Below are 24321 nucleotides of genomic sequence, written 5' to 3'. Positions count from 1 at the left end.
TCTTAGAGTTCAAAGAATAAGTTATTTAATAGTTGAAAAACTCAAAAGTCCAATAAATTTAAGTAAAATTTCTTCTAGTTATATTTTGAACCGTTTTATGAAGTGAGTAATCATTATTTGGAGTCAATTTCTTGTATGATCATCCGATTTATAAAAATAGCCTACCGAAGTCTTTTTTTTTTTGGATAATAACAAATCCATCATACTATTTTTATTTTTATTTTTTACTCAGTATTCAAGAGACACCATAAAAGCCTCATTCTCTCCATGACATGAATGCCATATTAAATACTTATTTTTTTAATGATCACACCTATTTAACTCATGTCTCTTATACCCATTTATATTTCATGGGTCAAAAAAGTTTTATTATTAAAAATGTAGGTTTTACATGTCAAAAAGCAATGGTTGGGTAATTGTGCTTCAATCCTAATCGACTTTTGACTATCATAATTAAATTATTTTGACACTGATTGTTAACGTAACACAATTCTATTTCTTTATCCCTACTTTGTGAAGGTAAAGTAACTATTTCCAATATACCCTCGGCTCAAAAAAAGAATCCATGTAAGGATAAGCAGTATCTACCGTTACAATAAAACACTAGTACTACAAGTATGGCAATTTCCGTTTCTGAGATAGAATTTCATATGCAAACAGTAGTATGATGGATTTGTTAAACGAAATTGTTTCGTTTATTTGATAATGAAGTAAAAAAAAGAAGATATAACAAAAATGGAAGGATATCTTTTCCAAATCAAATATTACATTCAACTATACCTCAATTACAAACTAATTAGGAGAATAAATATCTTATTTAGATCGTGGAAAAATGGACGAAGGGAAAAGACATTTTTTTCCTTTCAAGACCATAATCCAACGACTATCCCCAGAGTTCTTAGCAGGCAAAAACAATACATGGAAAGGCAAAACAAGCAGTATACAAATATACAATTGACTGAACAAACAAATAGTAATAGTTTTTCATTCACTGTTCGGTACATAAATAAAAATTGAATTATATGTAATCACAATCAAGGAAATGCTGTCTAAAATGATTCACAACTATTGCATTTCTATGTTCATCAACAACAGCGGGAGTAAGAAAAATGAAAAGCAAGAAACATCCAGGGCAAGCCCGTACAGCAATGAATTAATAAGAATTTTGTGGTGCAGTTGAGGTCGCACAATGAATGGCATTTTTAATGCATACCTATAATAAGCCAGAAGGGCGTTGGTAGGGTCGCTTATTAGTTGATGACAACGTTCACATTATTCTCAGTGATGGAGGTGTTCAATGAGGTGTTGTTAATCTTTGGTGGGCCTGAATGTCGCCTTGGCCGGGCAGGTGAAGGTGGATAAGATAGCCGCTTCTTCACAGGCCCTGCCGATCCCTTTTCTGGTGTGCCGTTCTCTACGCCCAATGGACTCTGCAACCGTGTTTTTGCTTTTGCAGACTTTGTAGAGGCCATGTAACTTGGGACTGAGGGAGAGCTCGCCAAGCTCTCGTCATCTCGTATGGATGACCCTGCAATGCTATGCCTCCTGTTCCGTTCTGATTGCAAGCTAAACATGCTTCGAGCATCATCATCATCTTGGTTTATTGCACTAACTCTTGGGCTTGCTGATTTCAGCTTTCTCGCTGTTACTGAAGTTCTTGGCTTCGAAGGAGTAGTAGGTGATGAAGGGAGTTCAGAATTCAGCTGATGACGGGCAAACGCCTTGGCAATTTCTCCTCCAGTAATGCTCATGCTTCTAACAGACATCTGATCATTTTTACGTTCTTTCTCAGATAAGCTTTGAGTTTCCCAAGGCCTAGCACCCGTCCACCGCTCTAACCAGCTCCAACCCCACTGAGGATTCGTTGGATCCATGAATAACAAATTGGCAGATCTTGACGATTTTTTCCAGGTTTGCTGTTCAGTTAATAGTTTACAGAATCAATGAATCGAAAAGTCCTTCGTAGCTTGAGAAAGATCATAATTTCTAAACACATTAATCAGTCTATCTTTAAAGTCCTGCATTATGTCATGTATAATAGAGGTCGAGGCCTATCATCCATTCTTAATTGCGCTTTTGTTGGCTTGTCGGCCAAAATTAATTACAGGCGCTAGCCAACATATACAAACCATATACACTGATTATTTTTATAATATGTATATTATATGTATGTTGTATGTATATTTACATACTTATATACAAAATATATACATTTGCCAGCTATTATTTTAGAGGGCGGCCCAATTAATAATCCCTTCTTAATTTTGGACTATATGAATGTTGGCAGTATTGGGGAAAAGGGGCTTTGCACCTTAGAGCGCTGCATACATCTAAAAACTTCCCATAGAAAATGTAATATTTCATTGGACTGTGCTATCCAAAATGTCAATTTTATTTATGAAACACATATTCGTTGAATACCTGATGAGAATATGAATATGCAAGCGCTCTTTCTCGTCTAATTGCAGCTTCATATTTGCTGAGCAAGCTAGCTTCAACCTGCTTCTGTGATTGTAGACTATCATCCCATTCCTCTCCTCTCTAGCAAAAATGAGAAAACAAAGAGTGCTATTAGATGAAGAGTTTGAATTCATTCAGAAAAGACATATTGCCACCAGAATATAGATGCTCCTAAATTAAATCACATAAAGTGATTGTAGAATTATGTTCCGTTGTTCCAGGAATAAAGAAAGAAACTAACCCTCAAACTCTCGAGTTCTTTCGCATGCTTCTGCATAAGCTGCCTCTGGAGAGCTCGGTTCTCCTCCAACATCCTGATCCTTCTAGAGCTAATCTGAGATTGAACACGAGATGAAGTCTGCATGCATTTGAGAGCATTTGCAGTTTGTCGTTTGGCAGTAGGTCCATCAACAAGTGATTTGAGTCTGACGAGTCCCCTTAAGGCCTTCAATGCCCTCCTCGCCTACAAATGATAAACCAAAAATTGCATGGATATCTCAGCATTAACCAATTATTGTACATTTTCACAAGCCAAACAATTAAAATGAGATGAAACAACATACATGTATTGGTGCTGTTTGTTTGATAGAATTAGACTTATAGTAAATTAGCTTTAAAAAGTGCTCCTATATAAAACAAAAAGAACACTATTATTTTTAAAAAGCATACCAGATAACCTCGGAAGGCAGTCTGAACTCGGATTGCAGCTACTTCCTCATTTGATTTGCCAGTGAATTGGTTCACTGTAGTTAATCGAACAACCTCTGCAGCAGCGTGGGCAGCTGCAACAGCAGCTTCAGCAGCAGCAGCTGTGGCAACTGCGACCGAATAAGCATGTTTCGTCTGCTCCTCTTCCACTTCATCAAATTTGACCTCTTCCACAGGAAGGGCAGGACGAGGAGGCGACACTGTGGCGGTCACCACAGTCGAAGAATCGGGGAGCGTCTGCTTTTCTTTCCCGAACCATTTCTTCTTTGATTTACTTGCTTTCTAAAATTTAAGCACAATAAATATCAGAACCATCGATAAAAGAGAGAATTTTCATAAGGAAAGGAGTAGGGAATTGCTATTTCAATATACCTTGTCTGCCTTTTCCTTAGGATCAGGGCTCAGAGCCTTCTTTACAGAAGAAAACCAGCTTCCTTTCCTCCCCATCTTCTTTTCATTCCTCAATTTGCCCTATAACACAATTCATTACATTAATTATTTAATCTACATCAAAATGTATCACAATTTTTGTGAATTTTTTGTTATGACCGAGAAATCCATCCGAAGCCGACCCTTTGGGCTGACCACAGTCTTTGAAACTCGGGATCTTTACATGAATAGCTGACCATATTCACTGTTTACTTTTTCTAGCCATATACATAGATTATACACGATTATACATATATATTACACATATTATGCATATATTATACCTCCACTTACTATTTCTAGTTTAAGTGGTTGAGTGGGCGGCTATTTGGGTTAATTCTTCTTGAAACTCGGGGATGATCGGCCCGACCCTCTACCCTTCTCCACTTAAATACCAGAGCTAGTTCCCTTGGTGTAGGGCTCACAAATTTTCTGAATAAATATAAATCAACTTTAATTGTGACTATCTATAGAGGGAATGGAGATTTGGGCTTACAATCTAAGATCTGTGAATTACTTTCATTGCTAACAAAAATCCCAACTGTTTAAAGTGTTTATATCAGCTCAATCTAATTCAAACAGTATAGTAACTACTAACTCAATTGGACAAATTAAGCTTCAAAGATTTATCTTTCATTGTAATTTTTCAGAAGATAATGCACCAAATTGCAATAACCCAACCAAAAATATACAAATTAAAAGACATTTGCATAACGTCACTACAATCAACTTCCTTTTCAATAATAGGCCAAAGATCAAACACACATTTATCAATTAAGCTAAATTATAGAGCTAAATTACAAGAAAACAAGAAAATATAGAGCTAAATTACAAGAAAGAAGCATACATTAAACTTGAAATTGGTGAAATAAGAAAAATATGCAGTAAAAACTGGAGCTTGACAGATCTAAGGAAGCTTACATTTCTTTGTTGTGCTCTTGAAAGAAGTTAACTTTATTTCAGAATATATCTCTAAGACCAAAGTAGAGAAACAAAAATATGAGAAAATAGCTTGAGGTCTTTGGTGTCACCCCTTTTGAGGTGACTACTTGTAGTGAGAAAAAGAAGAGAGAGAAAGCAGATCTATTCTTGGGTAAAAGAAGAATTGAAGATAATATGAAACAGCATATTTGAGAGAAAGAAACAGTTGGTTTGTGACCCCATCTTTGGGAGCTCGAAAACTGGACCCCACTTCATATTATCATATTAAATTAGTGTAATGACTGAATTACCAAAAAAAAAAAAAAATGGGAAGTGTACTCACTTTTTTTTTCCATTCGGTGTCCGGTGTTCGGTATCCGCATTGGAGCCCGACTATATCCGGATTTGCATCGGGTAGGGTCGCATTTGGGAGGTAGCACTCCCTACCAAGAATTTTTTCATATCCAAGGTTCGAATCTGAGACCTTTACAGCTTGTTTGGATGGTTGTTACCTATTGTATCGTATCGTATCATATTATTACTTTAAATATAATCTTTTGATTGTTACTTAAATTTTATGGTATCGTATCGTTAAATACGATGTTATGTAACGATGAAATGTGTCACTTTATGTAACGACCGATTTGGTATGGTCGCGTCGTTTCCTTGGGTTTTTCTCTCAATCTCACCCTTCATTGGTATTAAATAATTTTATTTTATCATTTACTCTACCTTTTTATATACCGTATCATAATTTTTTTTTATAATATTGCAAGTTTATTCATCATATTACTGGTGCGTGATACCATGAAATGACGATAAAATGACACAATCCATTCAAATATTGTATTCATCAAACGATACAGTACAATACAATACAATATGATACATTATGAAACGATACGTAAAACATCCAAACAAGCTGTTAGTTAAGGGAGGAGCAATCTTATCTACTGCACCACATCCTTTGGTGGTAGAGTGTACTTACTGATTACGTCTCTATAGCATCTCTTCATTCAAAGTAGAAGAATCTAATAGGGAGTATAATTTATACACGTACTATATTTGTTAATTTTATACGATATTTATTGGTGTGCGAACAGATTTTTACATATACGGTCTAGGAATTTTTTATAATGGAGGTCTTTGGAGAAAAAAAACATACAAATTTGGCATAAAGCTATATTAAGAATATTTGTAGGCTAATTGAGCCCAACAAGTCAACAACTGGTATTAGAGGTTGCCCAAGTTCGACGAGACGAGCATGGAAGAACCTTTGGTTGTGAGAAAACAAAATTTTGTTCTTTTTATTTGTTAATGGACAGTGACTTCTTTAAAGTGAATAACGTTCCAATCAGAGTGAAGCTGACGTTTTACCAAAAAAATATTTGGAAATGTGTACTCTGGGACAACTATAACAAAACATTAAAGTTTTTGAAATAGCAAGAACCAACTTATTTGGACCGTTAATAAATATAGACGTAAAATTGGAGTAAACCTTTTTTTCTTTGTTTTATTGTTTGGAAAAAAAGGGAGCAAATGTGTGATGACCACTATTTGTAATGATATGTAAAATTAGTAAATATAAGTTAAGTCATAAGTGATAACATTCAAATTTGATGATTAGTGAAAAAAAGAAAAGAAAAGAACTTAACACTCTGTTTGAATCATTGTTCCCCATCATTTTATAATGTATTGTACTATTTTATAACATCTTTCCTGGACTTTGTTAGAGCATTTGATTTGGTGATAGCAAACTCGAGTTTCCCAAAGAAGAGGGAGCACTTGGTCACCTTCCGAAGTTCGGTGGCCGAGACTCAAATTGATTATTTACTCTGCAAGAAGTCCAATAGAGGTCTTTGCATGGATTGCAAGGTCATCCCGAGTGAGAACCTCTCAACCCTTCATAGGCTCCTAGTCATGGACCTTGAGATCACGAGAAAGAGGAGGAAAAGGGCGATATGTAGCCTGATAACTAGGGATTATAGTTCATTTTACACTCCTTCTTACTTGAGCTTTGATTAAAAATGTATACAAAATAGTCCCAAAGGCTTACATGTTGTACTTGTTTGAATGATTTGGTAAAAAATGTGACAATTAGTCAAAACTAGCTCAAAAAGGAGTGAAACATGCACAAGTACCAAGAACAAGTCCAAGCACAATGTAACAAATCCACTACGACCGCATTCTATTTAGTGCGGTCCGCAGTGAGGAGATTCAGAGAGGTGCACATTTTGGAACCTCAAGCACTGCGGACGCAAAGCATTTTGTGCGGACCGCAGTGGCCTCATCGCGGCCGCAATCAAGTTTGTGCGGTCCGCAAAGATGGGGTTCAGAGAATTGGGATTTTGGAGGTAATCGCCAATGCGGTCCGCGGTCCTTTTTGTGCGGACCGCAGTTGAAGCCACCGCGATCGTGGTGCATTTTATGCGGCCCGCGGTGGCCAATTTCAGAGAGCGGAGTTTGAAGCTAAAAAGCCTCGCTGCGGCCGCACTCCATTTCTTGTGGTCCGCGGTACCCCCGCAAGGGTATTTTTGTCCAGAAAATTTAGCCTAGTATAAATACTTTTTTTCCCATTTTTAGGTCATCCTTTGTAATCTAACTTTCAGCTGAGCACGTGAACGGTGGTTTTTGACTAGTTTGAGTAATTTTATAGTGGGTTTATCATTGAATCTTCAATTATTAGCTTGTAATTAAATCTTATGGGTTGTTCTTCATCTATTTCTTTATTTTCTTTCATTATTATGAGTAGCTAGACCCATTAGCTAGGGTTGTGGCTCAACCCTAGTGTGGGTATTTAATGGGTCTTTTAATTTAAGGCTTAGATGTTTATAGGTAGTTGTTATTTGGACTGATTTGTATTTTTCATGTTGAATTAGTGGTTGCAAACACTAATTTGTGCCTATTTGACTTGGATTCTTCTTGAGAAAGAGAACTTGAGTCTAGGAAAATCATTCCAATAAGGAATTGAGGTGTAATCAAGAGATTGATAGCCCCAATTAAAGGGTTAAACCTAGAAATAGTAATATCCAACTTGAGCCTATATTGTTTGCACAATTTGGACACCCAATTGGTCTTGATAAAGTAAATTAGGACAAGGTCACTCAAGCTACCGAGAGGTATAGAGTGAGTAATTCCGTGCATTGGCTATATCACAATCCCTAACATAACTTCTTTGCCTTAGGCTTTAGATCCCGTCAAGTATTCACCTAGGAGAAAGTCACTTCCCTAGTGCCTCTTTAATTAATTAGAAAACCCTACAAACAAACAATCTTAGTTTAATTTAGCCTATCATTAGCATAAATATTAGAATTAACAACCAACTAAAAGATGATTGGAATAGTAATTAAGAACACTACACATCTCTAGTTTAGATAGGAATCCAATTCTCACTTATAGCTCCCTGTGGATTCGATCCGACTATCTCGGGTAAAACCTGCTTCGACCGCTCTCACCACTTTGTAGTGGTGTAGGGTTGGCTCCGATCACTTTTTGGCGCCGTTGCCGGGGAGCTAACGGTTTTGGATATCTATCTAAATAGTTTTGTGTATTGTTATTCTTTCCTTATGCGTTACTAATTTGTGTGTATCGCAAACTCAGGTACAAAATGGCTGCAAACAGCGCACCTCTTGGAGACCTTCCACCAGGGAAAGAGGTAGATGACAATATTGATGATGAGGTTCCTATAGTACCTCAAGGACAAAGGAGAGGCCACCAGGCCAATGACAATGTTCCAGACCCTCACCCGACACCTCCAAGAGTGGCTCTTCGGGTGCTTCCAAACCAAGGCTATGTTATTGCAATTGTCCCACCCCGGATCCGGGCAGGTAATTTTTAAATTACAAATGTGATGCTGACATTGTTGGAGCAGCGAGGGTATTTCACGAGTGCTCCCCATCAGAATGCTTACAAATATCTTAAGGGTTTCATCGGTACCTGTTGGGAGAGCAAGCAAACTAATGTGTCAGAAGATGCACTTCGGTCGAGATTATTCCATTTCTCACTTAGAGGGAAGGCATTGGACTAGCTCGAAAGGCTTCCCAACCATTCTATCACTACTTGGGATGAGTTGGCAGATAAATTCATTGCAAAGTTTTTCTTGCCGGGGTACATGGCGAATTGAGAGATGAGATCTTAGCTTTCAAGCAGAAGCCCACGAACCATTATATGAGATATGGAGAGATACAGAACCATGGTAAAGGAATGTCCCAACAATGATACGACTGAGGCAATGATACAATAGACATTCTATCGGGGCATTAACACAACAAATCAGTACATAGTGAACCAACTTGTTGGGGGTAATTTCATGAAGCTGTCTTATGATGAGGCTTGTGACATTCTTGACGAGATGACCGACACGTCCTCCGCTTGGCAAAGTAAAGCCAATATGCCACAGGGTGACCCCACGATCACTCACTTGCACAAAGAGCTATATGATAATGGGCAGGCTATAGCATAGCTGACAACAATAATGAACCAGCTAGCAAAGACATAATTACAGCAGGTTCAAAATCCACGCCAAGTAAATGTTATGGAGGGTGTCAACATGCTAGTGAACAAAAGAAGACAAAGAGGTCAATAGACCCAAAGGAATTCGGATCAATTTGATAATGATTATGGTAGATTCCAAGATGATGGTTATGATAGGCAGAATGAAGAAGTGCAATACGTGAACAATTATCAAGGCCAAAGGGGCAATTCTTCCAACCAACAACAATGGAGACCCCAAGGCAATTGGGTCAATCAACAACAACAAGGGAATAGTAATTGGTGAAACAACAACCGAAATTCCAATTGGGGCAATCAGAACAATAATCCGAACAATCAGGGTAATTGGAATGGCAACAACAACAACTGGGGTGGTAACAACAACCAGGGTGGTTGGAACAATGGCAATCAAGGAAATAGGGGGTAAGGCTTTCAAAGGCCCCCAATGTATTAACAACCGAATAATCCACCTCCATTTCATCCCAAGGTCCTAGTTCTTCCAATAATAGAATGGGGAGAATTGAAAAGATGTTTGAACAGATATGAAAAAGAATGTGGACTCTGATGCTCAGTTGGCTTCCCATAATACTTTAATCAGAAACTTGGAGATTCAATTAGGCCAAATCTCACAATCTTTGAATACTCGCCCTAAGGGGGCTCTACCAAATGATACAGTAGTTAACCCGAAGGGTGGGAACAATTATGTTATGGCGGTAACTACAAGAAGTGGACGAGGCGGTGATGTGCATGCCTCCAAACAAAAAGAAATTTTGAGTGATGAAGTTGAATTGAAAGAGAATGAGATCCCTTTGGTGGTTGCAAATGTGATTGATAAGAACGTGAATGATGAAGTGAGGATTGATATTCAAGATGCCGAGGTGGAGACTCAGACGTGAACCCGTCTAGGGAACACGTAATAGACATGCTGGAAATGGTTGTGCCTAAAGCCAAGGCTCCTTTGCCAAGGCCACCTTTACCTTATCCTCAAAGGCCCGAGAAGCAGAAAAAGGAGAATCAGTTTAAGAAGTTTATTAACATGATGAAGAGCTTATCCATTAACGTGCCTTTGATGGAGGCTCTAGAGCAAACGTCGGGTTATGCTAAATTCATGAAGGACTTAATGACAAAGAAAAGATCCATGGATTATGAAACTATCAAGATGACCCACCAAGTTAATGCAATCATGCACTCAATGGCCCCGAAGTTAGAAGATCCCGATGCTTTCACCATTCCTTGCACCATTGGGAGTGCGGACTTTGCAAAAGCTTTATGTAATTTGGGGGCAAATATCAACTTGATGCCTTACTCAATTTTCAAGACTTTGGGTATTGGGCAACCGAGGCCGACTTCCATGAGATTGCAAATGGCAGATAGAACAATGAAGAGACCTTTGGGTGTTATTGATGATGTGCTTCTCCGGGTGGACAAATTTACCTTGCTAGATGATTTTGTGATCTTGGATTGTGAGATAGATTATGAGGTTCCAATCATATTGGGAAGACTTTTCCTTGCTACTGAGAAGGCCTTAGTTGATGTGGAAGCAGGGGAACTCACCTTCCGGGTGGGTGATGAGAAAGTGGTCTTTCATGTGTGCAAGTCTATGAAGCATCCCAATAGTTCTGAGGTGTGCTCTTTTGTGGATTTTGTCACGGCGGTGATAGTTGATGATACTAGTGCAATGATCAATGTGGAGGACCCTCTAAAGGCGGTATTGTTGAATTTTGATGTCAATCAGGATGCAAGCCGGGTGGACTGTGTTGATGCTTTACATGGAATGGGCTCTTACTCTTATGAGCCTAGGAAACTCTCTTTGAATCTTCAGAATAGGAATACTCCACCAACAAAACCTTCAATCGAGGAACCTCCGGTGTTGGAGTTGAATTTGTTGCCTCCACACCTCAGGTATGAATTCTTAGGCCCTACTTCAACTTTGCTAGTTATTCTTTCCTCTTATCTTACTAATATGCAGGTTGATGCCACATTGGCGATGCTTCAAAAGCGGAAGAAGGCAATTGAATGGACCTTAGCTGATATTCGGGGAATAAGCCCCATATTCTGTATGCAAAAGATTTTTTTGGAAGATGATGCAAAGCCCTCCTTGGAACATCAAAGGAGGTTGCACGAGGCAATGCAAGAAGTTGTGAAAAAGGAGGTGATCAAGTGGTTGGATACCGGGGTTGTGTACCCCATCTCTGATAGCTCTTGGACTTCGCCGGTGCAATGTGTGCCGAAGAAGAGTGGTATGACTGTGGTTACAAATTCGCAGAATGAGTTGATTCCAACAAAGACTATCACCGGGTGGAGGGTGAAGGTGGACTACCTCAAGTTGAATAAAGTGACCCACAAGGATCACTTTCCATTGCCTTTTCTTGATCAGATATTAGATAGACTTGCTGGACATGCCTTTTACTGTTTCTTGGATGGGTATTCTGGGTACAACCAAATCTTGATTGCTCCGGAAGATCAGGAGAAGACCACATTCACTTGTCCATATGACACCTTTGCCTTTTCTAGGATGCTTTTTGGGTTGTGTAATGCACCGACTACATTTCAGCGGTGTATGATGGCCATTTTTACCGATATGGTGAAAGATATTTTGGAGGTGTTCATGGACAACTTTAGTACTGTGGATGGCTCATTTGATGAATGTTTGAAAAATCTTGATAGAGTGTTGGCCCGTTGTGAAGAAACCAATCTTTTGCTTAATTGGGTGACATGCCACTTTATGGTGGAGGAGGCATAGTTCTTGGGCATAAAATTTCAAAGCATGGTATAGAGGTGGACAAAGCAAAAATTGATGTGATGTCAAGGCTTCCTCCCCTACCTCTGTCAAGGGAGTTAGAAGTTTTCTTGGGCATGCGGGGTTCTATCAGAGATTTATCAAAGACTTTTCGAAGGTAGTGAATCCCTTATGTAAGTTATTGGAAAAAGATGTCAAGTTCGTGTTCGATGAGAGATGTATGCAAGCCTTTGAACTTCTTAAGCACAAGTTGACCACCCCTCGTATTATTACCACACCTAATTGGAGCTTGCCTTTCGAGCTTATGTGTTGTTAGAGATAGCTATGTAATTGTCCCATATTGGAATAGGAGTAGTATCCCCTTTGTATAGAGTAGCTACAAATAGCACCTCTTGTATTGCATCACACACAATATATATCAATATATATCATATTTTCTCCCGTGCCTTCTCACATGGTATCAGAGCTATCGTGAGAGATTTATCGCTGTGCATAAATTCCAGCGATTCCGGGAAGTAAAATCAGTCACCGGAACCCTTTTTTCCGGTGACTTTCACAGTTGTTTTGCGTCTGCTTTGTCTCGGTCAGTGTTGTGCACAAAATCCAACACTACCACAAGAGTAGTCACTGTCCGACGACCAAATCCCAGTGAAAATCTCCGGTGATACTGTAGCTGTCCAAAGAAATTTTTTCGGCGAAGTTCCAACGTTGCGTGGGTCACCTTCCGGCCATTTTTTGGCGACAACTCTTCAGGACAGATTGTTTCCCTTGCAATTCCGAGCCTACCCATCCAGGTTACACCAAATTCCGATCACTTTTTTATTTTTCCGGCGTGAATAGTGATTTCAAAAAAAAAATGAACTTCCGGCCATTTTTTGAAAAAGTTCCTTCAGAACAGTTGGGTCTTCTGGTAATTCCGATCCTACCCCTACTGTTTTTATTTCATTCCGACCACTTTGAATATTTTCCGGCTGCAACAGTAACTTTCCAACTGCTACAGTAGTTTCCTATTCTGGTTCAGTGTTCCTTACTCTATTTTCAGTGGATTACAGTTGATTATTTCTCTTATTTGGTAATAATTTACAAGATGTCTTTGGGAATTGATGTTTTTGGGTCTAAAAGCATGAGTTCTGGAAACTCTAATGTTATGATTACCTCGGAACCTTTAATGGGAGGTTCAAACTACTTAGCTTGGGCTTCATCTGTCAAGTTGTGGTGTAAAGGTCAAGGTGTACAAGATCATCTGATTAAACAGTCTAGCAAAGGAGATGAAAAGGCGATAGCGCTTTGGGCAAAAATTGATGCTCAATTATGTAGCATCTTGTGGCGTTCTATTGATTCTAAGTTGATGTCTTTGTTTCGGCCATTCCAGACATGTTATTTGGTTTGGGCAAAGGCTCGTACGTTATACACTAATGATATATCTCGCTTCTATGATGTGATATCACGGATGACAAACTTAAAGAAGCAAGAATTAGATATGTCTACTTACTTGGGTCAGGTACAGGCAGTCATGGAGGAATTTGAGACATTGATGCCAATTTCTGCTAGTGTGTCAAAACAACAAGAGCAGCGACAGAAAATGTTTCTAGTTCTTACACTCGCTGGACTTCCTCATGATCTTGGTTCAGTACGAGCCCAGATTTTGGCGAGTCCGACTATCCCTACAGTTGATGAATTATTCTCTCGATTACTTCGCCTTACTGCAGCACCAAGTCACCTAGTGATTTCATCACAGATACTTGATTCCTCTGTTCTTGCATCCCAGACAGTGGATGTTCGGGAATCTCAAGCTATGGAGAATAGACGAGGAGGCGGTCGTTTTGGGAGATCTAGACCCAAGTGTTCTTATTGTCACAAACTTGGACACACTCGTGAAATGTGTTATTCCTTAAATGGCCGTCCACCCAAAAATGCCTACGTTGCTCAGAGCGAAACTACAGGTAACTAGGGCTTTTCTGTATCTAAAGAAGAATATAATGAGCTCCTTCAGTATCGAGCAAGTAAGCAAACATCTCCACAAGTAGCCTCAGTTGCCCAGACTGATACTCCTATTGCTGGTAATTCTTTTGCTTGTGTTTCCCAGTCTAGTACTCTTGGACCATGGGTCATGGACTCAGGCGCTTCTGATCATATCTCTGGTAATAAATCACTTTTGTCAAATATTGTATATTCACAGTCTCTTCCTACTGTTACTTTAGCCAATGGATGTCAAACTAAGGCACAAGGAGCTGGACAAGCCAACCCATTGTCTTCTATCACCCTAGATTCCGTTCTTTATGTTCCTGGTTGTCCTTTTAGTTTTGCATCTGTTAGTCGTTTGACTCGTGCCCTCAATTGTGGTATATATTTTATTGATGATTCTTTTATTATGTAGGACCGCAGTACGGGACGGACAATTGGTATAGATCGTGAATCAGAAGGTCTTTACTACCTTAACTCGCTCAGTCCTTCCACAACATGTCTAGTTACAGATCCTCTAGATCTAATCCACAGACGTTTAGGACATCTGAGTTTATCCAAACTTCAAAAGATGGTGCCTAGTTTATCCAGTTTGTCTAGATTAGATTATGAGTCGTGTCATCTTGGGAAACATACCCGAGCTTCCTTTACGCGTAGTGTTGAGAGTCATACAGAGTCTGTTGTCTCCTTGGTTCATTCTGATATATGGGGTCCTAGTAGAGTCAGTTCAACCTTGGGATTTCGTTAGTTTGTTAGCTTTATTGATGATTACTCAAGATGTACTTGGCTTTTCTTAATGAAAGATCGTTCTGAGTTATTCTCTATATTCCAGAGTTTTTGTGCTGAAATCAAAAACCAATTTGGTGTCTCTATCCGCATTTTTCGCAGTGATAATGCCTTAGAATATGTATCTTCTCAGTTTCAGCAGTTTATGTCTTCTCATGGAATTATTCATCAGACATCTTGTCCTTATACCCCTCAGCAAAATGGGGTTGCAGAAAGAAAGAATAGGCACCTTATTGAGATTGCTCGCACACTTCTAATTGAGTCTCGTGTTCCGCTGCGTTTTTGGGGCGATGCAGTTCTCACAGCTTGTTATTTGATTAATAGGATGCCTTCATCTCCCATCAAGGGTCAGATTCCACATTCAATATTGTTTCCCCAGTCAGCCTTATACCCTCTTCCACCTCGGGTTTTTGGGAGCACATGTTTTGTTCATAACTTAGCCCCGGGGAAAGATAAGTTAGCTCCTCGTGCTCTCAAGTGTGTCTTCCTTGGTTATTCTCGTGTTCAGAAGGGATATCGTTGTTATTCACCTGATCTTCATAGGTACCTTATGTCAGCTGACGTCACATTTTTTGAGTCTAAACCTTTCTTCACAACTGATGTCACTTCTGCTGACCACCATGACATATCTGAGGTCTTACCTATACCGACTTTTGAGGAGTTTAGTAATCCTCCTCCACCTTCAACCACAAAGGTTTCACCCATACCAACTTTTGAGGAGTCTAGTGTTATCCCTCTTAGTTCCCCAGCCACAGGAACACCACTCTTGACTTATCATCGTCGTTCGCGCCCTACATCAGGCCCATCTGGTTCTCGTCCTGCACCTAACATGGCTCCTACTGCGGATCATGCTCCTAGTACACCGATTGCACTTCGAAAAGGTACCACACTAAACCCTAATCCTCATTATGTTGGTTTGAGTTATCATCGTCTGTCATCTCCCCGTTATGCTTTTATATCTTCATTTTCCTCGGTTTCCATCCCTAAGTATACAGATGAAGCATTGTCTCATCCAGGATGGCGACAGGCTATGAGTGACGAGATGTCTGCTTTACATACAAGTGGTACATGAGAGCTTGTTCCTCTTCCTTCAGGTAAATCTACCATTGGTTGTCGTTGGGTTTATATAGTCAAAGTTGGTCCCGATGGCCAGATTGATCGACTTAAGGCACGTCTTGTTGCCAAAGGATACACTCAAATATTTGGGCTAGATTACAGTGATACCTTCTCTCCAGTGGCTAAAGTGGCATCAGTTCGCCTTTTTCTATCCATGGCTGCAGTTCGTCATTGGCCCCTCTATCAGTTGGACATTAAGAATGGCTTTCTTCATGGTGATCTTGAGGATGAGGTTTATATGGATCAACCACCTGGTTTTATTGGTCACGGGGAGTCTCGTGGCCTTGTATGTCGCTTGCGTCGGTCACTTTATGGTCTAAAGCAGTCTCCTCGAGCCTGGTTTGGTAAGTTCAGCACGGTTATCCAGGAGTTTGGCATGACTCGTAGTGAAGCTGATCACTCTGTGTTTTATTGGCACTCTGCTTCAAGTCTATGTATTTATCTGGTAGTCTATGTTGATGATATTTTCATTACGGGCAATGATCAAGATGGTATTACTAATCTGAAGCAACATCTCTTCCAGCACTTTCAAACTAAGGATCTAGGCAGATTGAAGTACTTTCTAGGTATTGAGGTTACTCAATCTAGCTCAGGTATTATTATTTCTCAAAGGAAATATATGTTAGACATTCTTGAGGAAACAAGGATGACAGGTTGTAGACCTGTTGACACGCCGATGGATCCGAATTCTAAACTTCTGCCTGAATAAGGGGAGCCGCTTAGCGATCCTGCAAGCTATAGGCGGTTGGTTGGTAAATTAAATTATCTCACAGTGACTAGGCCCGACATTTCTTATCTTGTGAGTGTTGTAAGTCAGTTTATGAATTCTCCCTGTGATAGTCATTGGGATGCAGTTGTCTGCATTATCCGGTATATAAAATCGACTCCAGGTAAAGGATTACTGTTTGAGGATCGAGGTCATGAGCAGATCGTTGGGTACTCGGATGCTGATTGGGCAGGATCACCTTCTAATAGACGTTCTATGTCTGGATATTGTGTTTTAGTAGGAGGAAATTTGGTGTCCTGGAAAAGTAAGAAACATAATGTAGTTGCTCGGTCTAGTGCAGAAGCAGAATACCGAGCAATGGCTATGGCAACATGTGAACTAGTCTGGACCAAAAAATTGCTCAAGGAGTTGAAATTTGGTGAAATCAGTCGGATGGAACTTGTGTGCGATAATCAAGATGCACTTCATATTGCATCAAATCCGGTGTTTCATGAGAGAACTAAACACATTGAGATTGATTGTCACTTCGTCAGAGAAAAGATACTCTCAGGAGATATTACTACGAAGTTTGTGAGATTGAATGATCAACTTGCAGATATTTTCACCAAGTCCCTCACTAGTCCTCGCATTGATTATATATGTAACAAGCTCGGTACATATGATTCATATGCTCCGACTTGAGGGGGAGTGTTAGAGATAGCTATGTATTGTCCCACATTGGAATAGGAGTAGTATCCCCTTTGTATAGAGTAGCTATAAATAGCACCTCTTGTATTGCATCACACATAATATATATCAATATATATCATATTTTCTCCCGTGCCTTCTCACATGTGTGACGTGAGTGATGTTGTGGTTGGGCGGTCTTGGGTCAAAGAGTGAACAAAATGTTTCATCTGGTGTACTATGCGAGTAAGACAATGAATGATGCTCAAGTGAACTACACGGTGACTGAGAAAGAGCTTTTGGCTATTATGTTCGCAATGGAGAAATTTTGGCTGTATTTTATGAGTGCCAAGGTTATAGTTCATACCGATCATGTCGCACTCTGATACTTGATGGCGAAGAAGGATTCCAAAGCTAAACTAATGTGATGGGTTTTGTTACTTCAAGAGTTTGATTTGGAGATTGTGGACCGGAAGGTTAGTGAAAACCAAGTGGCGGACCACTTGTCCCGCTTGGAGGAGGAGGGGAGGCCTCGTGATGGCCTAGAGATCAATGATTCATTTTTCGACGAATAACTCCTTTCTGTGTCGGTGAATGGTATGTCATGGTTTGCGTACGTTGCTAATTTTCTTGTGACTGGTATAATCCCGTGTGAGCTCTCTTCTAACCAAAGGAAGAAGCTCAAATGGGATAGTTTGGACTTCTATTGGGATGAGTCGTACTTATTCAAGATCTGCATAGATGGTGTGATCCGAAAGTGTGTCCCGGAGGAGGAGCAATTGAGTATCTTAGAGGCTTGTCATTCCTCACCCTATGGTGGTCATCATGGTGGGGTGAGGACCGCCTCGAAGGTTCTTAGTTGTGGGTTTTATTGGCCAACTTTGTACAAAGATGCGGGTGATCTTGTGAAGAGATGCGATGAATGTCAAAGAGAGGGTGAAATTTTGAAGAAAGATGAGATGCCTCTTAATACTATTCTCGAAGTTAATATTTTTGATGTGTGGGGCATTGATTTTATGGGCCTGTTTGTTAGTTCGTGTGGGAACACATACATTCTCGTGGCGGTTGATTATGTTTCAAAGTGGGTTGAAGCCGTGACTTTACCCAACAATGAGGCCTGAAGTGTGTTGTTGCATTTCTCAAGAAGAGCATTTTTACTAGGTTTGATACTCCTCGAGCAATCATAAGTGATGGGGGGTCTCATTTTTGTAATAGAGCTTCTGATACCTTGCTTTCAAGATATGGTGTCAATCACAAAGTTTCTACTCTTTATCATCCTCAGGCGAGTGGCCAAGTTGAAGTCTCAAACAGGGAAATAAAGAGTATATTGTCAAAGATGGTCAATGCAAATAGGACCGATTGGTCAAAGAAGTTGGATGATGCTCTATGAGCTTATAGGACTGCTTACAAGACTCCGATTGGTATGCCTCTATACCGGTTGGTATTTGAGAAAGCTTGCCATCTGCCGGTTGAGTTAGAGAAAAAGGCCATGTGGGCTTTGAGGAAGCTGAATCTTGAATGGAATGTGGGAGAAAATCTTTGTATGGAATAGCTTAATGAACTTGATGAATTCTGATTCCATGCCTACTCCAGTTAGTTCTTAAAAAAGGACAAGATGAAGTATCTTCATGACAAATATGCTCGCGGCAAGGAGTTCAAAGTGAGGGATTTGGTTCTCTTGTTCAACTCCCGGTTACGTATGTTTCCGGGAAAACTTAAGTCGAAATAGAGTGGACCCTTTGAAGTGGTGGTTGTGACTCCTTTTGGTGCACTTGATTTGAAAAACAAAAATGGAGAGGTCTTCAGAGTTAATGGGCACCGGGTCAAGCACTATGACAGCCACGTGGTGGCACTGATCGATCTCATGTGATTTGATGGTAACCTGCATCGTACCGCGACGTTAAATCAGGAGCTTCTTGGGAGGCAACCCATGCATCTCTTTTTTTTGTTTTTCTTTGATTTTCTTTATAGTATAGGATTTTCTTTGGACTAACTAGTTGTGAGATGTGTGTAGGATTGTTTTGATGTAGTGCAGGACCAAGTTAGGAAAAATGTGCACTTTCTGAAGTTTGCATTGCGGCCGTATTGCATTTTATGCGGCCACAAAGACCTTAGTGCGGGGGCAGCATTTCAATGTGGTCCACAGAGTTAATTGGTCAAGAATGGGGTTCTCTGAAGTTTGCCACCGCGGCCGCAATGCATTTTGTGCGGTCCGCGGTGGACCATTGCGGCCGCATTGCATTTCTAGCGATCCGCAGTGGACATACCCTCAGTGATTCATACTTGTGAGTACCGCGGACTGTGGTGCTATTCTGTGCGGTCCGCGGTGGGTAGGTGAAGCGGGCCCCAGGTCCTTTTTCTATAAATAGGACTTGAGGCCCTCATTTAAAACTTTTCGATCCTTTGCTCTCAAATAGTAAAACAAATACTGTTCACCCAAGCCCTAATGGCACGTATTCAATGACTCACTCTCATTCATCTGTGTTGCATCTCACTACTGGTAATTTTAATTTTTTTTCTTAGTTTTTAACTTTGTTATTTTCTTTTAATTAGTTAGTTTTGTTCTTTTTCTTCCCTGTTCTTTCAATCGATGCGTAGGTTTTACTTTATAATGTTTAAATTAGGGTTAGTTAATGAAGAAAGTTGATTAAACACCTAGGGAATCAATAATATGTGATTTTAGGCTAAAATTGAGATGAATATTTGAAACCCTAGGTTGGTATTACTGTTCTTGGCTTACCGCGGTCCGCAGTGGTATTTTGTGCGGTCTGCGGTGCTTCTTTGCAGTTCACAATACCATTTTGTGTGGACCGCGATGGTATAACTTCAAAAAGTTGAAAGTTGAGGACCGCGGCCGCGGTGGATTTTGTGCGGTCCGCGATGCCTTAATACGCACCACGATACCATTTTGTGCGGTCCGCGATGGCCTTTATCAGAGAGTGGGTAGTCTGATCCCCACCTCAGTGCGGACCGTACTGTGATTTTGTGCGGTCCGCAATCTGCAGTCTGCAATTATTTTCTTCTTTGTCTGCAATTGTTTTCTTTTCTGATACTGTGATGCTAACAAGCTTCAACTGAATTCCACTTGTAGACAATGGTTCAATCACGAGGCGGTGGTGTCACACCTCCTTTTTACACCCGAGAGGGGTATAAGGGAGTTTTTCCAATTAAAGTGACATTATTCGATATGAGATTATTTTTATTTAATTTTTTCAGAGTCGCCACTTGGAATAGTTTTTTTGGTGTTCCAAGTCATCAGTTTATTTTAAAATTCCAAATCGAGGAAATTTTGACTTTATTTAAAAGTCTGCAAACCAAAAATTCTAAGTAAGGAATTCTGTTAACTCGGGAGAAGATGTTAGACATTCCCGAGTTCCGTAGTTCTAGCACGGTCGCTTAACTATTAATAATTGGCCTATTTCTGATTTACTACATGTTTTAAACCTATTGTGTATTTTTAACTTTATCACCGCCTTTATTTGTTTAAGAGATTATTTCAAGGTTATTTAAAACACATCGTAAGCCACGCTACATGAAATGCACCCGTGATTCATGACACGTTCTATTTAACCTTGTTAGAGGCAAGATTCGGGTCATATAAAATGTACACTACGATTTTATTATTAAAAATCACAACTATGTTACGGGAACCATACCCATAGCTATGATGAATTATTTAAATAACGCGCCCAAAGCAACTACGACGATTCAATTTTCAATAGCAACATTCGTGAGGGCCATGGATAATTTAATTTATTTATGGCACACCTCAAAACCTTTTTCTTTAAGTGTTAGTTCTTGAATCTAATCTTAAGAGGGCCATGGATTATAAATTTTGTTTGGTATGACACGCCTCAAATTATTTCAAAGGGTTTTATTATTCGAAGTTGTTATAATCGGGTTACATGAAATGCACCCCCGAATTTGGATTTATGTATTATGATTATGCCACGGGAACTGTACCCATAGTCACGATGGTTTATTAAGCGCGCCTAAAGCATTTCTACAAATAATTGATTAAGGCGTAATTTTGAAGTGTACCTAGAATTGTAATTATGTCTCTAAACTTAGTACCATCTGTCATGTAATTAGGTACAAAGGTTCAATACTATGTGAGACAAGATATGTATTAAAAATGCAGATTATTAGGACGAACGTTACTGCCCCAAATTAGGCAGAGTACATAACCAAATAAATTTGATAATCCAAAACTTTCCTAAGGCGAATTATATCATGCTTATGCCGTGAAAGTACTATGTACTTCAATTCCAAGAGAATCATTTGGCTTTAACCTCAAATAATTGTTTTTCCTAGTGTTAACGGAAACATAAAAGAAAGAACACAAGATTTAACGTGGTTCGGATCAAAATAATCCTATGTCCACCAGAGAACAGTTGCCTTTTTAATATTAACAAAGGAATGGGAGAGTTCCCAATTACACTTAAGAGAATTTCTCTCTTAACTCTCTACTCACTACAATGTGTTGTATTATTTTTGGGATAATTTCTACAAGTGAAGGAGTGCATCTATTTATAGAGGTAAAGACCTCCTCTTGATGTCATTGGTGACATCAAACTACCTCCTCTTGATGTCATGGGTGACATCAAAGGAGGAAGCTTCCTCCTAGCATCCACACCAACTCTTTCCACCAACTCTTCCAATTGGCATGCCATTGTTGACTAAACATAAACCAACATTTTCAGCATGCCATTGTTGACTAAACATAAACCAACATTTTCAATCTCCACCTTGGTTTGCGTTTCGAGCGTGTGAACAACTCTGGCCAAAACTTCTAAGCTTACTGGGCAACCCCGTTGTAAGAAACAAGAAGAATCAAACCATTGTTGAACATACCACCTCCACCTAGCAACTGTTCTCTTCAGAGTTGCATCAGTTGATGCACACCCCCGCCAAGTCCTTGCAGTGTGCAAACTTAGCGAGCGAGACTATCTTGGTCAACATGTCTGAAGCATTATTGTCTGTGATAACCTTCACGACCTTGATAGTTCCCTCATCAATAACATCTCGAATAAAATGAAATCTGACATCAATGTGTTTAGTGCGCTCATGAAATCTCTGATTTTTCATTAGATGAATAGCACTCTGACTATCAGATCTAAGAGTTGATTCCAGCTGAACCAAACTCAATTCCGCTACTAAACTTTTCAACCAGATAGCTTCCTTTACCGCCTCCGCTGCTGCCATGTATTCTGCTTCTGTCATAGACAAAGCGACAATCGACTGCAGAGTCGACTTCCAACTGACGGCACTGCCAACAAGGGTAAAGATGTATCCAGTTGTGGACCTTCTTCTGTCAAGATCTCCTGCATAGTCAGAATCCACATAACTGAGAATTGAAATATATGTACCACTATTTCGAAAGGTAAGACCAACACCAGAAGCTCCTTTGAGATATCTCAATATCCACTTGACAGCTTCCCAATGCCTCTTTCCTGGGTTGGACATGTATCTACTTACCACACTTACAGATTGAGCAATATCTGGACGTGTGCATACCATAGCATACATAATACTACCAACTGCACTGGCATAAGGAATCTTTGACATATGCTCCACCGCATCCTCGAACTGAGGCATTTGTAACTCTGAAAGTTTAAAATGAGGAGCTAATGGTGTACTTACAGGCTTGCACGTATGCATATTGAATCTCTCGAGAACCCTTTCAATGTACCTCTTCTGAGAAAGATGTACAACACCGTCTTCTCTTGAAATCTCCATACCAAGGATTTTCTTTGCAGCTCCTAAATCCTTCATGTCAAATTCCTTACTCAACAGTTTCTTCAAAGCATTTATCTCTGTAATGTTGTTAGCAACAATAAGCATATCATCAACATACAACAGTAAATAAATCATTGAGTTACCAGACATCTTCTTGTGATACACACAGCTATCAAATGCACTCCTTGAGAATTCATGTGTAGTCATGAATGCATCAAACCTCTTGTACTACTGTCAAGGCGATTGCTTCAAACCATACAAAGACTTCTTTAGTTGGCATACGCGATCTTCTTTTCCCTCAACTAGGAAACCTTCAGGTTGATCCATATAGATTGTCTCTTCTAGATCACCATGTAAGAAAGCAGTTTTGACATCAAACTATTGAAGCTCCAAGTCAAATTGTGCAACCAATGCTAGTAGCACGCGAATTGAGCTACGCTTCACGACCGGAGAGAAAATCTCATTGTAGTCAATTCCCTCATTTTGGCTGAAACCTTTTGCAACCAATCTCACCTTGAACCTAGCATCTTCCACTTCAGGAATTCCCTCTTTCTTTCGGTAGACCCACTTGCTGTAAGCACGTGATTTTTGCCATATATGAGAATTACTCCCAAAAAATTCAAAAATCAAATGATTTTCCTTGGTGTGAAATTTTGTGAGATTTTGTGATATTTTTGGATAATTATTTGTATTTGTCTGTGTTTGCTTATTTGTTAAATTAATAAAAAATACAAAAATATGTCGCATTTTGCATGTAGGATTTAATTCTACAATTGTTAGTAATTAAATTAGTTTTACAAAAATTAAAAATTACAAAAATAGGCATCTTTTGCATTTTTAGCATTTAATGTCCAAATGAACAATTTTATGCTTAATTATTACTTAATTGTGCGTTAATTATTATTGGGAGTTAATTTGCACTTTTATAACTTAATTTAGTTCTTAATAATAATTTAAGTATTTTTATAATTTAGTTTTAGAAAATAAAAGAAGAAAAGATAATAAAAATACTCCGAAAAATCGGATTGGGCCCCAGACCCAAACAATTGTCCAATCTTCCCCATGACCCAGTCCACTTCAGATCGGGTCGACCCGGTCCGCCCCATTAACCCATTAACCCAACACCCCTTCTTCATTTTTTGTCCAACACAAAACAAAACACAAACCAAAAAACCCTAAAAACTAAGAAAACCATCCGCCCCCTCCATCTTCTTCTTCTCCACAACTAAAACTCCAAGCAACGACCATGGCTGCCCTTCACCATCCCCATCGACAACCAACTCCTCACCTCACGTCTCCATCTTCTTCCTCGTCTCCAAATGACCCCTCCAATCGCCGGAAAACTTGACGATTGGAGCAATCATGGCTGGTTTCCGAAGAAAACCCACTATTGCGTCTTCGTCGAGCGCCAACTGAACATGGTTGTTTCTTCTTCTATGACCTTCCAACAACCAGTCCGTCGACTCCCTTTCATCATCGTCGCTCCTACTGCTGAGCCAGTCCTCAACCTCACGTCAAAACAGTCCGTCGTCGACCTCCAGCAGCCCCACGCGTGCACAGTTTCTGCGTCACCTCC

General features: G+C 39.6%; 1 protein-coding gene across 1 annotated transcript; it reads right to left on the bottom strand.

Moving 5' to 3' along the window:
* Positions 1 to 943: 943 nt before the first annotated feature.
* Positions 944 to 4773, bottom strand: LOC107802585 (protein IQ-DOMAIN 3). Its single transcript, XM_016626115.2, has 6 exons — positions 4519 to 4773; positions 3541 to 3639; positions 3130 to 3450; positions 2702 to 2923; positions 2422 to 2541; positions 944 to 1916 (listed from the first exon to the last, which is right to left on the bottom strand). Exons 2-6 carry the CDS (start codon positions 3613 to 3615, stop codon positions 1251 to 1253), a joined length of 1404 nt encoding a protein of 467 aa, XP_016481601.1. The 5' UTR covers positions 3616 to 3639; positions 4519 to 4773; the 3' UTR covers positions 944 to 1250.
* Between the last annotated feature and the right edge of the window lie 19548 nt (positions 4774 to 24321).

This window comes from Nicotiana tabacum, chromosome 10 (genome assembly GCF_000715075.1).
Source record: "Nicotiana tabacum cultivar K326 chromosome 10, ASM71507v2, whole genome shotgun sequence".
NCBI classification, from domain to species: Eukaryota; Viridiplantae; Streptophyta; class Magnoliopsida; order Solanales; family Solanaceae; genus Nicotiana; species Nicotiana tabacum.
Note: the sequence above shows the minus strand (reverse complement) of the source record. Positions and strands in the feature narration are given on the sequence as shown.